Below are 14,036 nucleotides of genomic sequence, written 5' to 3'. Positions count from 1 at the left end.
TAAAATGCTCTGTAACAAAGAAATCTTTGCCTGCTGCTGGCTGTACCTGAGCTGTTGCATTCTTCCAATTGTGTCAACCACGTACTGAGGCTGATAAAAGCTCAAGGAGCAGATCCCAGCAGTCCCACCCTGCTCCTGAAAATCCCCACCACAGCCCCTGTGCTGGGGGAGGCTGTGCGAGAGGACAAAGCCCAGCCTGGTTGTGCAGGTGCTGATGAAGAGGGGAGATGGAGGAGGCTCCCTGGAGCAGGGCCCTGCCTTCCTGGGCTGCTGCCCCCAGGAGAAGCCCCTCTGGCTGGAGCTCACCCCGCTGCAGCACCTGAGGATCTACGCGGCCGTCAAGGGGCTGCGCCAGGAGGACGCGGCTGCTGCTGTGCACAGGTAACCTGTGTGAAAAACATCACTTGTTTTCAAAATGGTAAAAGTTTAATAGTAATTAAATGGTTATAAAAATAATAATAATATAATTAGAGTAATAATAATTTGGGTTAGGACAATAGGAGACAATAGAACAGAGTTACAAAGTCCGGGTACCTTTTCTGGGCAAAATAAGCCCCAAAAAGGACCCACATTAACAGAGGATTAACCCTTAAAAACAACAGCCTGTTGCATATTCATACACCTCATACATGATGCATAAATTCCACTCAAACACAGGATTCTGTCTGGGCAGTGTCAGCTTCTTCCTCTGAACCGTGACAGCATCTTCATGGCCGAATGACGGGGGAAGAAATTCATTTCTTCTGATAAGAGAGCAATAAATTCTTTTTCTCTAAAAGATTTAGGTGTCCTGTGGCTGCTGTCTGCTGCAAGCACCTCATTCCTTTCTTAAAAAAATATCTCACATACATAGTTTCTGTTTTAACATTATGTTATAACCTAAACTATATTTAACACACTACTACAGCATAACTTTCAAACATAACACATATAATATTCATTTTAATATTTGCGAAAAGCCAATCATGAAATACACATTTTTCACGCATGGAGGGGTTGGGATGGTTCAAGTTCCACCCCTCAGTCATGGGGAGGGGACCAGAGAGTCAAAATTCACAGAAGAAACCTGGAAATAAATGCAGGAAACTCAGCTGCAAAAGTGCTTTTGTGCTGTGATTTAGTGAGAGGGTTTAGAAAACCTCCAATTTTCCTGAGTGTGTTTGGTGGGGATAAACTTATCACTAATGCCCTCTTAAGAATGTTATCTTAGGCAGCTTTTCTGAAATCTCTGAGGTTAGAGTCTGGCACCACAGGAAAGGGTGCTGAGCTGACACTGGCAAGGGGAATGGATTTGAAATGTTGTTGGCACTGGTGATGAGTTTAGAAAAGAGTTTGTGGCTTCTTCAGTGCACTCTGCTTCAAATAGTCACTGCATTTTAGTAACACAATAAATGTTTAATGAAAACAAGCAGGAGTCGAGAGCAAGGGGAGAAAAGCTCCTTTTTCTTGTCATTTTGGGGACACTTGATGAGAGTATTGATTTAGAGCTATAAAAATGCTCTTTTTTCATTTCCCCCACAGAATTGTGAAAGCTCTGCAGCTTCAGGACTACTTAAACAAAAAAGTCAGAAAATTACCTCCTGGGATAAGCAGAAAGGTGTGTTTTGGCTCACTGCAATGCTCAAACACTAATTAAAACTCCCCTTTCTGAGTGGAGGGGCCAAGCTGTGCCCTGATCTACCCGGCAGAGCCTTGGGCTGGGTGGGGTGACGGAAATGAGCCTTCCCCAAATCCACATTTCGTAAAGCACAATTCCCATAAATGAGGAGGTGCTGTCCACAGCTGTGTGTGGGCACAGTGCCAGGAGGTTTGGCTGAGTCCCTTCTCTGTGTCACAGCTGTGTGTGGCACTGTCCTTGCTGGGCAACCCCTCCGTGCTGCTCCTGGACGAGCCCTCCACCGGCATGGATCCCAACGGGCAGCGCTGTGTCTGGTGAGCAGGAGAATGTTACAAAGAGAAATGTTCTGGAAGTTTTGTTCTGATTCTTATTACTCTTTCTTTTAGTTACTGTCAATACATTTTTCTTTGTACCCTTTTGAAGTTTTGAGGCTACTTTGCCTTTCTCCTAATTGCACCTCACAGTAGGAAGTGAGTGCGTTAGTAGTTACACCACACTCATTAGCCAGAAAAATCTGAAAATTGGAGAAATCTCAAATTAGCAAACCAAAACCACTACAATAAATTGGTGTTCCCACCATGGGAAAGCTGTGTGGCACTGTCCTTGCTGGGCAACCCCTCCGTGCTGCTCCTGGACGAGCCCTCCACCGGCATGGATCCCAACGGGCAGCGCTGTGTCTGGTGAGCAGGAAAATGTCACAAAGAGAAATGTTCTGAAAGCTTTATTCTGATTCTTTTAACTCTTTCTTTTAGTTTCTGTTAATACACTTTTCTTTGTACCCTTTAAAAGTTTTGAGGCTACTTTGCCTTTCTCCTAATCCCGCCTCACAGCAGGAAGTGAGCGCATTAATAATTACGCCACTCTCATTAGCACATTAGCCAGAAAATCTCAAAATTTGAGAAATCTTAAGTTTGCAAACCAAAGCCACTACATTAAATTGGTGTTCCCACCATGGGAAAGGGATGGGAAGCCAAAAGGAGATTTTAAAAGTTACATGGAAAGGGTTTTACACCATCCACAGATGGTGCTGTCCCTCACGTTGCAATGGTTCTGTTGGAAGATAGATTTCTTGTCTGTCTCTAACTCAGGGATGAAAAACTATTTAACCTTCATCCTTTTTGCAAGATTCAGGACAGTCCTAAATGGGATTTGGGAGAATTCATGAAGAGACTTGAGTCAAAAGTATTTTTTGTCATTATTTCAAAGCATTACTGTGCGCTCATTATTCTAAAGTTGCTGCACGTGAAAATTTTATTCTTATGTTTGGAAAAAGGCTTTTGGATGGACAAAGAACAGTGAATGTCACTGACATATTTTCTGAAAAATCCCTTTGCTAGGATTTTTCTCCTGAGAAGCTGAGAAGCCTCAGAAAAGAAATGTAAACAATAATTATCTGATGGCTGTGGAATTTGGTCTGGGGACGGTTTAATACAGGTGCATCTTTGATTGATCTCATGTGGTTGTTTTTAATTAATGACCAATTACAGGTTCAGCTGTGTCAAGGCTGTGAGCAGTCACAAAATTTTATTATTCATTTCATTATTTTGCCTTGCTAGCCTTCTGATAAAATCCTTTCTTCTATTATTTTAGTATAGTTTTAATATATCAATAATATAATATAATATAATATAATATAATATAATATAATATAATATAATATAATATAATATAATATAATATAATATAATATAATATAATATAATATAATATATCATATATATAATATCCTAATGAATCAGCCTTCTGAAACATGGAGTCAAGATTCTCATCTCTTCCCTCATCCTAGAGACCCACAAACACCACCACAAATGATATTTCTAGGACGGTTGGACTTTGTTTTATTTTTTTTTTTTTCACTCTGATTTTCAGGAAAGCCATCCGGGATGCCCTGAAAAGCCAGGAGTCAGGAGCCATCCTGACCACACACTACATGGAGGAGGCAGAGGCCGTGTGTGACCGTGTGGCCATCCTGGTGTCGGGGCAGCTCCGGTGGGTGACAGCGCCTGGCTGGGCTGGAGCTCACCCAGGCTGCTCCTCCAGCCTCTCCTGCCAGGGGTTTTATTGGGATAACTAGAAATATAGCTGGAAGGGACGTGCCTGAGCTAGTCTGGCCCTTGGTGCTGAACAAAACAGTGGCATGGTGGTGTTTCACCCCACAGACATTTTTGGCCTGGTGGATGTGTGGTGTGTCACCCCAGAGACACTTTGGGCTGGTTGGGTGTGTGGTGTTTCATCCCACAGACACTTTGGGCTGGCTGGGTGTGTGGTGTTTCACCCCACAGACACTTTTGGCTGTGGGTGTGTGGTGTTTCACCTCACAGACACTTTTGGCTGTGGGTATGTGGTGTTTCACCCCACAGACACTTTGGGCTGTGGGTGTGTGGTGTTTCACCCCACAGACACTTTTGGCTGGCTCTGTGCTGCAGCTGGGCCCGTGGGGACAAGGCCAGGCCTGCAGGAGCTCTGGTGGTGCTGGGATGGAGCTTCCCCCCATAACAGGGGCTGCTCCTCAGGTTTCCCTCTGGCGGATAAGCTTTAAGGCGATGGTGAAGGAAAGGAGTCAGTTCTGATGGAGGGTTTGGATGCAGAGTTTTATTCTGGCCCACAGGCCTCTGAATGCAGCACCAGCTCCAACAGAACTCCCTGAGCCCGTAGTTGCTGCTCCTTTGAACCCCGGGGAGAGGGGCAGGGAAGGGGTAGGGAGCCACCAAGCAGGGACAGGAGGGGAGGGACAAAGGGACAAAGGACACCTGGATGGCCCAATGTCCCCCAGGGGTAGAGGGCATCCTTTGAATCTGCCAATCACTGAATGCCCTTCTGGAATTCCAGGACTGACAGACAGTGCTGGGAAGGGGAAAGGAGAGGTGACTGACACACCTGGGAGGGAATTATCAGGGAGGGATCCGAGGCTTTGATGTAAACCCTGAAATCACAACATTTCATGAAGTGTGCCATGGTTTCCTTCTCAGGAAGGAGCTGAGGTGACAATGATTTCACTGTAACCTCCATGCCTCCCTGCCCTGCAGGTGCATTGGCTCCATCCAGTACCTGAAGAATAAGTTTGGCAGAGGATATCTCCTGGAAATCAAGGCCAAGGATGCAGAGAGCTCTGATGCTCTGCACGCTGAGGTTCTGAAGATTTTCCCGGGTGCAGCCCGCCAGGAGAGGTAACTGCAAAATGTGGGATGAGGAGGGGATTCAACACTGCCTCATTCCTGAGAACATCCCTGGTGGGATGGCCAGACACAGCTGGAGAGGGATGAACAGCTCCCTGGTTTATAATGTCACCACATCCTGCCCTCCTGTGGTCCCAGCAGCAGGGCACCCATGAAGGTTTGACCCCAGAACCCCAATACAGAGCAAGAATCATCTTTTCTTCTGTTTCCTCAAGGTTCCCCTCTTTGCTTGTCTACAAGATCCCAATGAGAGATGCCCTGCCCCTGTCCCAGTCCTTCTCCAAGCTGGAGGAAGGTAAGAGCAAAACCAGGTGACTTTTTCAAAAGGCAGAGCAGCAACTGCTCATTTTCAACCTTTTCCCCATTTCTCCACAGCCAAACGAAGCTGCGGCCTCGAGGAGTACAGCTTCTCCTTGAATACTCTGTCTCAGGCAGGTGAATTTTATTTGTGCTGTAAAGGCAGGAGCAGGGACCAAAGCTGCAGTCAAACCCAGGCTGGTGCAGTAGCCAAAAGGCAGCTCCACCAAAAAACTGCCTGAGGGTGGTGGGTGAGGAGTTCCCTACTGGCAAAATGGTGGGAAATGGTTTGGGTTTTTTACTGCTGAGATTTCTCATGGTTGGAACAAGTCTGGATGAAGTCTCAGACCCCACTTGGTCAAGATAAGCACACAGCACATCCAAGGAGGGAGCTGCCCATGCCCAGCCCCTCTGAGTGCCCTGGAAACAACAGATTATTTATTGCTGCTAGTACAAGGCTGGTGGCAAAGATGAGGAATGTTTAAGTCAATGCATTAATGGGGAAAACCTGTATGGAAATACCTACAGGCAGGGGATCGTCTGGTTACTCCAGAGAGAAGGGAGGCTCAGCTCCTGCTCCCAAAAATCCTCCCCAGACCCCTCCCAGGGCTGCAGAGCTGTGCCTCCTGCAAAGGAGCATCACAGATAAATAACCCAAGCATTACCTTGCTCATTTCAGGTGTTTCTGGAGCTCTCCCGAGAGCAGGAAAAGGAAAATTTTGATCTGACTTTGGATGGGACTTTTGACTGGAAGCAGCTGCAGCAGGAAGAGTGTTGAATGCTCATTTATGCACTGCTCAGTATTAACCAAGCTGCACATATTTACTGCCACTCTCAGTGTACCACGGGGAGGGGAAGAGGCTCCTCTGTGCTGCAGAAAGTGTTTCACCTGCAGGGCTCTCTGCTCCAAGCTGCACTTTCAAAGCTGCCTGATCCAATAGTGCCTGCCCTGGAGAGAGCCCTTGGCAAGCCAGGCAGGGTGAAGAAGGAGGACTGGAAGCTTTGCAGAAAAAAGGGTCCCAATCCATCCCTGGGGATTAAATCTCTCTGGATCTGGGAATCTGGACATGCTCTGCCCTCCTGGGTTCCTTTCCCACCTATGTCTGGGACTCTGCCTGTGATGTGTTCTTATTGGAATTTGCATTATTTTATAATGCAATTGTACCATTTTTATACCCTTCCAGTAAATGCCTCTGTAGAACAAAGTGCTCATTCTCATCTGTCATCATTGCTGGGGACCCTGAGGAGCAGCTCCAGCTGCCTCCCCTGGGGATGGGATGTGACGGTGTTCACAGGGGACTCAGGATGAGGGAAGAGACGAGGATCTGACTCCATGTTTCAGAAGGCTTGATTTATTATTTTATTATATATATTACATTAAAACTATACTAAAATAATAGATAAAAGGATTTTCTCAGAGGGCTGGCTAAGAATAGAATAGAAAAGAATGATAACAAAGGCTTGGGCTGTGATTGGCCATTAATTACAAACATCCAACATGGGCCAATCACAGATCCACCTGTTGCGTTCCACAGCAGCAGATAATCATTGTTTACATTTTGTTCCTGAGGCCTCTCAGCTTCTCAGGAGGAAAAATATATTATAATGTACTTTAATGGTCCCTCCCAACCCAAATTATTCAATGACTTCCCTCCTTTTATCCCTGTGCCCAGCTCGTTTGCAAAGGTTAAAACTCTCCCAGAAAATGCTCAGTTCTCTCCAGGCAGTCCCAGAGGTGGCTGTGTTGCAATCACTGCTTGTGCACATCCCACACTCGGCTCCAAAACACATTTTGGCAGTTGGAGGACACATCTTCAGAGACACCCTGGTTGCTTCTTTTTTTTTTTAATAATTAAAAAGAAACTTTTGTAATTGTGTTGTTTATTAACTACTTTGTGTTTTATAGTTATTAGTTATATAGTTATTACAGTTATTATTATATAGTTATTATATTTGTTTATTACTTGTTTAAAGTTGTTGCTTGCACCCTTGAGAAATGGGTAAATGAAGTCAGAAACATTTGTGTCACCTGTTCACACACTCAGCCCCAGGAAATGGGGATTCTCTGAAACAGAAGAGTTTTATTTGCTTCTCTGGGGTATCAGTAGCAGTGGAGAAGTCACGCCACAAGCCTCCAGAGATAAATACCATTTATATGATTTGTTGCTGTTGGATTTTTTAATTTCCCTCAGCATTTTGTGGTTTGTGCCTCTGCAGATGCTGCTTTGAGTGGGTTTGTGAAATCCACTCTGCTCTGCCCTCTGTGTCCTGCTGTGACACACAAATCTGGGAAACCTTCCCTTGACCACCCAGCGTGATGGACCTGCTCCCTTTGCAGACCTTTGCATGATGTAAAGACTCAAACAGCACCAAAATCCCCAGCAAACAAGTCCTGTCCCAGAGAGAGCATCTCTGGAGCTGGGGAGGGAAGGAGGAATTCCTTCTGACACCAATTCTGCTGCTGCTCCTTCCAAAGAACCACCACCCCTCCCTCTCACAGCTCTGAGGGATCATTCCCCCTGATATTGAACATTTTCCATTGCAGGGGAAGGTGAAGCAAGCAGAGCTCACTCCAGCACCTGGTGCACAAGGAGGAGAAGGGAAAGACCCCAAAGAGTCCCCAGATGGAGCTGTTGGAGCTGGGGCTTTGCTCAGCCTGCAGGGAAGGGGGACAGGGCTGGTGGCACTGCCAGCACACAGGGGACAGCTCCAGCCCCTGGCCCATGGCCAGCACTGCGAGAAAGGGGCTCTGTCCCCAGCACAAAGCAGAGTTTACAGCTGGCAAGAGGGAACAAAGAAAAGTTGTCAAAAAGTTCTCGCGGACTTAACTTTTCCATTGGGGGAAAATAAAGAAAAGAAAGAACAAGAGAAGGGTTTCCTGGAAATGAACCGACTCCTCAAATATTCCCTTTGGAATTTGCCTCTCCTCTTGAGCTGAAGGGCTGAGGAAGGAGAAGCGTCCCCAGGAGCTCTGCCTGTGAGAGGAGGGGCTGGCAGATCCTGCTGGGGTGTGGATTCCTGCTCCAGCATGAAACCAGCCCCAGAACTGCCCCAACTCTGATTATTCTCCCCATTTCCCTTTGCTGCTAAAGCTGGAGCAGAGAAATCCATCCTCCCAGCCTGGGCGAATCCATCCTCCCTATCGTATTTGCAGGGAAACTCATGGCAGAGAGGAATGATAAATCTGACTCCATGTTCTCAGAAGGCTCATTTATTATTATATTATATTATATTATATTATATTATATTATATTATATTATATTATATTATATTATATTATATTATATTATATTATATTATATTATATTATATTATTAAATGCTATACTAAACTATACTAAAGAATACAGAAAGGACAAACACACAAGGCTAAAAAGATAATAATGAAAACTCATGACTCTCTCCAGAGTCCTGACACAGCTTGGCCCTGATTGGCCAAAGAGTGAAAACAACTCACAGCAGAATCCAATGAAACAATCACCTGTGGGTAAACAACCTCCAAACACATTCCAAAGGAGCAAAACACAGGAGAAGCAAATGAGATAAGAATTGTTTTCCTTTTTCTCTGAGGCTTCTCAGCTTCCCAGGAGAAAAATCCTGGGCAAAGGGATTTTTCAGAAAATATCAATGTGACATTCCCAGCCTGGGGTGAATCCATCCTCCCAGGGCATCCCCCACTGCTCCCTGCAGGAACCCAGCAAGAACTTGGCCTGACCAACAGAGAAATTCTCAATTTTTACATTTAATAATGCCCCCTTTTATCCAGCAAAAGGATAAAGCACACAAAGGGCCATTCAGCAGCTGCCATCAGTGCTGATCCCCAGGCACCAATCCCAAATTGTCCCCCAGCAGTGACAGCGAGGAGCAGCCCAAACCTTCAGGGCCAGGTGAGAAAAACTCACCCTGTCCCCCCTGTATCTCCCTGCAGGCACCTCCAGAGCTTGGAGCTCAGCTGGACAAAAAACACACTTTGTTCCAAAAAACCCAGGGGGAAACAAATGCTAAAACAACAGGAGACAGGAGTGACACCAAGGAGAAACTCCTTTTGTGTGTCCTGGGAGGAAAGGCACCATGAACAGGGGGTGTCACCTGCTCTGGGCACCTCCAGCCCCTTCAGCACAGCTCCTGTCCCAGAGCAGAGCCAGATGTTCCCCTGATGCCTTGATCAGGCTGAGTGGGAGCAGAGGCTGGGCAGAGTTACAGAATAAAGCAGGGATTTATTCAAAGCATCTCCTCCATGGATCCACCTTGGGCAGCACAAGAGCCCAGCCAGGGCTGCACCCAAGATGAACTAAAATGGTCACAAAATGAACCAAAATGGCCCCAAAATGCACGGCTGGGCACGGGGTCTCTCCCTGGGATCAGTTCTGCTCCATTTGCACCTTGCAGTTCATTGTCCCATTCCAGCTTTAGCCCATCCAGTCCCACCCTGCTTGTTTTTCTCTCTCCAACCCACGGTGTTTGTGCTCCTGGGCTGAGATTTGGATCATTTGTCCTTGGTGCCCAGCTGGAGCAGGAATTGTTTTGTCTCCCTGCTCTGTGCACAGAGCTCGGCATCCCCTAATATGAAGCATAGACTTACATACTAAAGCAGAACAGAATCTGAAAAATAGAAAAGCTGAACCTGAGGCATCACTCCAAGCAGCAGAATTGAGGCAAGGCAGATGCTGGCAACCTCCACAGCTCAGAGGCAAATTCTCTTTTTCCATCTACTTGAGACAAAATAGGAAATGGGGGTTGGATTCTGTGTCCATGTGTGGAGGGGAGCAGGGTGGATCAGCTCCTCAGCCTGGCAGTACCAGACTGCTGGAAAAGCACCTCTCAGCTTTTAATTTTTAAAGCATTTCAGTTTGAATCACTCTGCAGGTGGAGCTGAGAAAGATTTTCCTCCTGCTCTGCTCCTTCCTGATTCATCTCAGCACCCCAAACCCCTTTGGAGACTTCCAGCCCCAAATATTCTCTTTAGCAGCAGATGGCTCAAATATCAGGCAGAAGAGGATGTGTGGCTGCGGCAGCAGCCAAACCCAACAAAATATTTGCTTCAAAGCAGGAGGAAGGACAGCGTGTCCAGCTGGGAAAAGCAGGAAATGTTTTCAGAAAGAGTGAAAGAAGGGATGGAGAAGGGGATGATTGTGTAAGACATGATGTTTCAATTAGAGCAGTCCTGAATGATTGCAGCAGTTCATGAACTCGTGTTCCAGGCAGAGTGGGGATGTTGGGTTTGTTCCTGTGCAGCTCCATCCTGGCACAGACAGCAGATGGTTTTATGGAAGGTGAGGGGGAACATGGGCTGTGCATCAGCTCAGCAGGAACATCCCTGGGTGTCTGTGACCCCAGTGGGCAGCACTAGCAGGAGGATGGAATCCACCCCTCATGCTGGGATTTGTGTTTTCACGATGAATTTTGGCTGTTTGAAAACACCAGAAGGCATCTGGACCAGTGTGGCAGCAGGTCTGTGGGCACAGAGAGAAACACAACCTTGCCAGGCATTGTCCTGGGAAAGGCTGTGAGAAAAGAATGAAAAACAATTCTTATCTTAACCTGCTGCACCTGGTATTGTGAACATGCAGAGATTTGTTCACCAAAGGGTGGTTTCTTAATTAGCCAATGGTGATGGTGTTTGGATTGGAGGATCAATTAGATCCAGCTGTCTCACAACTGTCTATAAAAGCAATGGGATTCTTAATAAGGATTATTATTGATCAACCTTCTGTGATACATGGAATCAATGCTAATTATTACCTGGCTGTGGTGGTACCAGTTTTGGTTTTTCTGAGTCTGGATTATAGGCACTTGAGACAGTAATTAATGTTAGAACTCAAGTGTTTATTATTTCTTATCAGCAAAACAGCCTCACAACCGTGAGTTCTGCAGCTTTTCATTAGAAGGCACAAAATGGCCAACAATCTCTTGGTACAAGGTCTTTTAAAGCTAAAAGATCCAATTAAGAACTGACACCTAAATTATTTCCCTTTTAACCCAATAACTGATCCCAAAGAGCTGCAATGGGGACTTTTCTGCCCAATTACAAAATGCCACCCAAACCCATGAGGAAAGAGGAAGAAGAATTAAGAAACCCAGGATGACATCCTGTGCCTTCCATCTTGCTCCCATCCACAGCATGCTAAAAATCCCCAAAACCTCGATATCTCACCTAAGTGACACACCTACAATACTCTCTATAATCTATTGCACACTTTTGTGGATTCCAGTCTATTTTGGAGTTTCGGAAACTTTCTCCATGGAGGAGGGTCAAAGTCAGTGCTTTCCTGTGGGTCAGGGCACCCAGAGCAGACACAGAAATATTCCCTGGGTTCCCACACCTGGCTGGGGATGCCTTACCATGACAGCGATTTCATGGAGTTGGCCCAGAGGTGGGGATGGATGCCAGCAGAACACTGGTGCCAAAGGGAAACCATTCCCGACAGCCGGGATGTGGGAGCAGGGAATGGGGGCCAGCAGAGCCTCTGGCCCTGGGGGGACACGGCCAGAGGGTGTCCCGACAGCTCCGGGTTCCTTTTGCTCTTCTCTCCAAGCCGAACAATTTGTGCCCTTTTTTTGTTCCTTTGTTTTGCACGCGAAAGCAATTCCGCACAAAGGCTTTCCCAGAAAAACCATGCGGGATTTTTCCTTGGCTTTCCTGGAAGGATGAATCACCCTGCTCCTTTTTTGGGGGGTCCCGGCGGCCGGAGGGGCGCGACCTGGTGTGACATCCGCGCTCGGGCTGTGCCACCTCCTGGTGGCAGCGGGCGGTGCATCCCTGAATCCCTGTGTCCCTGGATCCCTGTGTCCCTGGATCCTTGCAACCTGGCATCCCCGAATCCCTGCGTCCCTAAATCCCTGTGTCCCTGAATCCCCGAATCCTGGCGTCCCTGAATCCCTGTGTCCCTGAATCCCTGTGTCCCTGCGGCCCTGCATCCCTGAATCCCGGAATCCTGGCGTCCCTGAATCCTTACATCCCTGAATCCCTGCATCCAGGCCTGAATCCATGAATCCTTGCAACCCTGAATCCCTCAACCCCAAATCCCTGCATCCCTCTGTCCCTGAATCTCTGCGTCTCCACATCCCTGGATCCCTGAATCCTTATTCCCTGCATCCCCACATCCCTTAATCCCTGCATCTCTGAATCCCCACATCTCTGAATCCCTGCATCCCCACATCCCTGTGTCCCTGAAACCCTGAGTCCCTGCATCCCCACATCCCTTTATCCCTGCATCCCCACATCCCTGCCATCTCTGTCCTCACATCCCTCCATCGCCAAATCCCTCCAACCTTGCCCAAACCCCAGCCCCTTGCAGATCTGCATCACCAGGATTTTCTGGTTTTGTTGCCCAGCTGAGCCAGCTCAACTTTAATTCCCAAACCCAACTTTTATTCCCAAACCCAACTTTTATTCCCAGGTCTTTCCTGCAGCTCGGCACCACCACTGGAGGGCTTTGGGAAGGAGGAGGTGGAGCAGCTGCCCCACAGGTGCTGGGATGAGGCTGGTGGCCACGGGGGTGCAGCAGCCACAGCAGCAGCAGGGATGTTCCCTTCTCAACCTGTCCCTGGTGGAGCTCTTACCTCATTGATGCAGCAGAGTTTTGGGGGCAGACAGGTCCTGTAATTCCCTTTGCCCAAAGGGAAATCAATATCAAATATATCCACTTGATACTGAAAGGAAAAAAGGAAAATGAATGGATAATATTTCAATATATTCCTGTCTCTCCTCCAGTGCCAGCTTCCCTGAAATCCCGTTATGCCCATGCCCAGGGGGGTTGGAATTAAGGGATTTTTATCCAAACCCAAGCCATTCTTTGATTCTGTATCATGGGAAGATATCCCAGCCCTTCCTGCTGCAGTTGGGATTGTGGCTATCTGCAAACTTTAATCCCTGTCCAGCTGAGGAGAGAGGTTCTGGTCAGTCCTGCCTCAGTGCTACCAAATCAGACTCTCATTTTTTGCAGCCATAACTCTCCTCCCAGCCCCACACCACGCTCCATAAATCTGTGTCTCCTTTCCCCCTGGAGGATGCTCCCAGCTCAGGGCAAGAGGGAGCAGTTAATTGGTAAGGAAAGAATGACAAAGTGTGGGCACAGATCCGAAAGCAGGATTTATTTAGCAAGATTTTCTGGTTATTATCTACTTAGGAACGGAGGATTTGTCAGAACAGATCAGAGCATTTTCATCAAATCTGGCATCCTGCATGGAGTGGTGATAGTGAGAGGATGTTCCTGGGGGAAAACTCTCTGGATTCTCTCAGAAGTGCAGGTGCTGGATGCTGTTGGGAAGGGGGGCAGAGGAAATGCTGAGGTAAAACCAGAACCAGCAGCAAAGTGCAGCCCCTGTCACACTGGAAACACTGAGAAATTGAGGGGATGCTCCCCTGCTGCAGGATAGTGAGAGCTGGCCTTGAGTTATTGTGTTATTGTGTTAAAATAAACCCAAATCCTCCCCCAGCTCAGCCCCAGCCACATCCCCTGGCTCAGCCACAAGGACCCACCACTCCTCTGGGTCACATCTGGGGACACAGAGCACAAAACCCCCCAGGCTCCACCAAGAAACACATTTTGGATATTCAGCACTGCCATTCCAGCAACAACCACGTCATCCTGAGCCTGGAGTGCTTGGGCAATATTTGGTTTATGAGGCAGGGCTGGAGCTGCTGCAAAAACAATCCCTGTTCTTAAAAAGAAAACATTCCCTTGTAAACAAGCCACTCAGGCTGTGCCATTTCTCCTAAAGCCATGGGTTTGGGGCTGTTTCTCCTAAAATCATGGAGGACAAACTCTTCCAATGGCATTGACTCCTGCAAGATGCACCTGAGCACATCAAGGGTTACCTTTCCTTGCCTAAGCTCCTCTGTATTCCCTGATTTTACAGCTCCTGCTTTTAAATCTTAATTTTCTGTTGAAAACCGCTTTTTTTTATCATCTATACATTGCACCTTCTGAAATGCATCCCTT

General features: G+C 47.2%; 1 protein-coding gene and 1 long non-coding RNA gene across 2 annotated transcripts in view; one reads left to right on the top strand and one right to left on the bottom strand.

The window, feature by feature from the left end:
- The window catches only part of ABCA9 (ATP binding cassette subfamily A member 9), a 32,484-nt gene extending 25,552 nt beyond the window's left edge, over nucleotides 1-6,932 (top strand). Inside the window, exons 32-39 of the mRNA XM_074554984.1 lie at nucleotides 209-381; nucleotides 1,522-1,597; nucleotides 1,838-1,932; nucleotides 3,488-3,607; nucleotides 4,645-4,785; nucleotides 5,010-5,089; nucleotides 5,170-5,225; nucleotides 5,771-6,932. Of these exons, the coding sequence (XP_074411085.1) occupies nucleotides 209-381; nucleotides 1,522-1,597; nucleotides 1,838-1,932; nucleotides 3,488-3,607; nucleotides 4,645-4,785; nucleotides 5,010-5,089; nucleotides 5,170-5,225; nucleotides 5,771-5,869 (840 nt within the window). The 3' untranslated portion in view covers nucleotides 5,870-6,932. The remainder of the gene's footprint in view (nucleotides 1-208; nucleotides 382-1,521; nucleotides 1,598-1,837; nucleotides 1,933-3,487; nucleotides 3,608-4,644; nucleotides 4,786-5,009; nucleotides 5,090-5,169; nucleotides 5,226-5,770) is intronic.
- Nucleotides 1-14,036, bottom strand: part of LOC141731197 (uncharacterized) — a 28,925-nt gene that overhangs the window by 14,093 nt on the left and 796 nt on the right. Inside the window, exon 2 of the long non-coding RNA XR_012583167.1 lies at nucleotides 12,655-12,744. This is a non-coding gene — a long non-coding RNA (uncharacterized LOC141731197). The remainder of the gene's footprint in view (nucleotides 1-12,654; nucleotides 12,745-14,036) is intronic.

The sequence above is a fragment of the Zonotrichia albicollis genome, chromosome 19, assembly GCF_047830755.1.
Source record: "Zonotrichia albicollis isolate bZonAlb1 chromosome 19, bZonAlb1.hap1, whole genome shotgun sequence".
In the NCBI taxonomy this organism is placed as follows: domain Eukaryota; kingdom Metazoa; phylum Chordata; class Aves; order Passeriformes; family Passerellidae; genus Zonotrichia; species Zonotrichia albicollis.
Note: the sequence above shows the minus strand (reverse complement) of the source record. Positions and strands in the feature narration are given on the sequence as shown.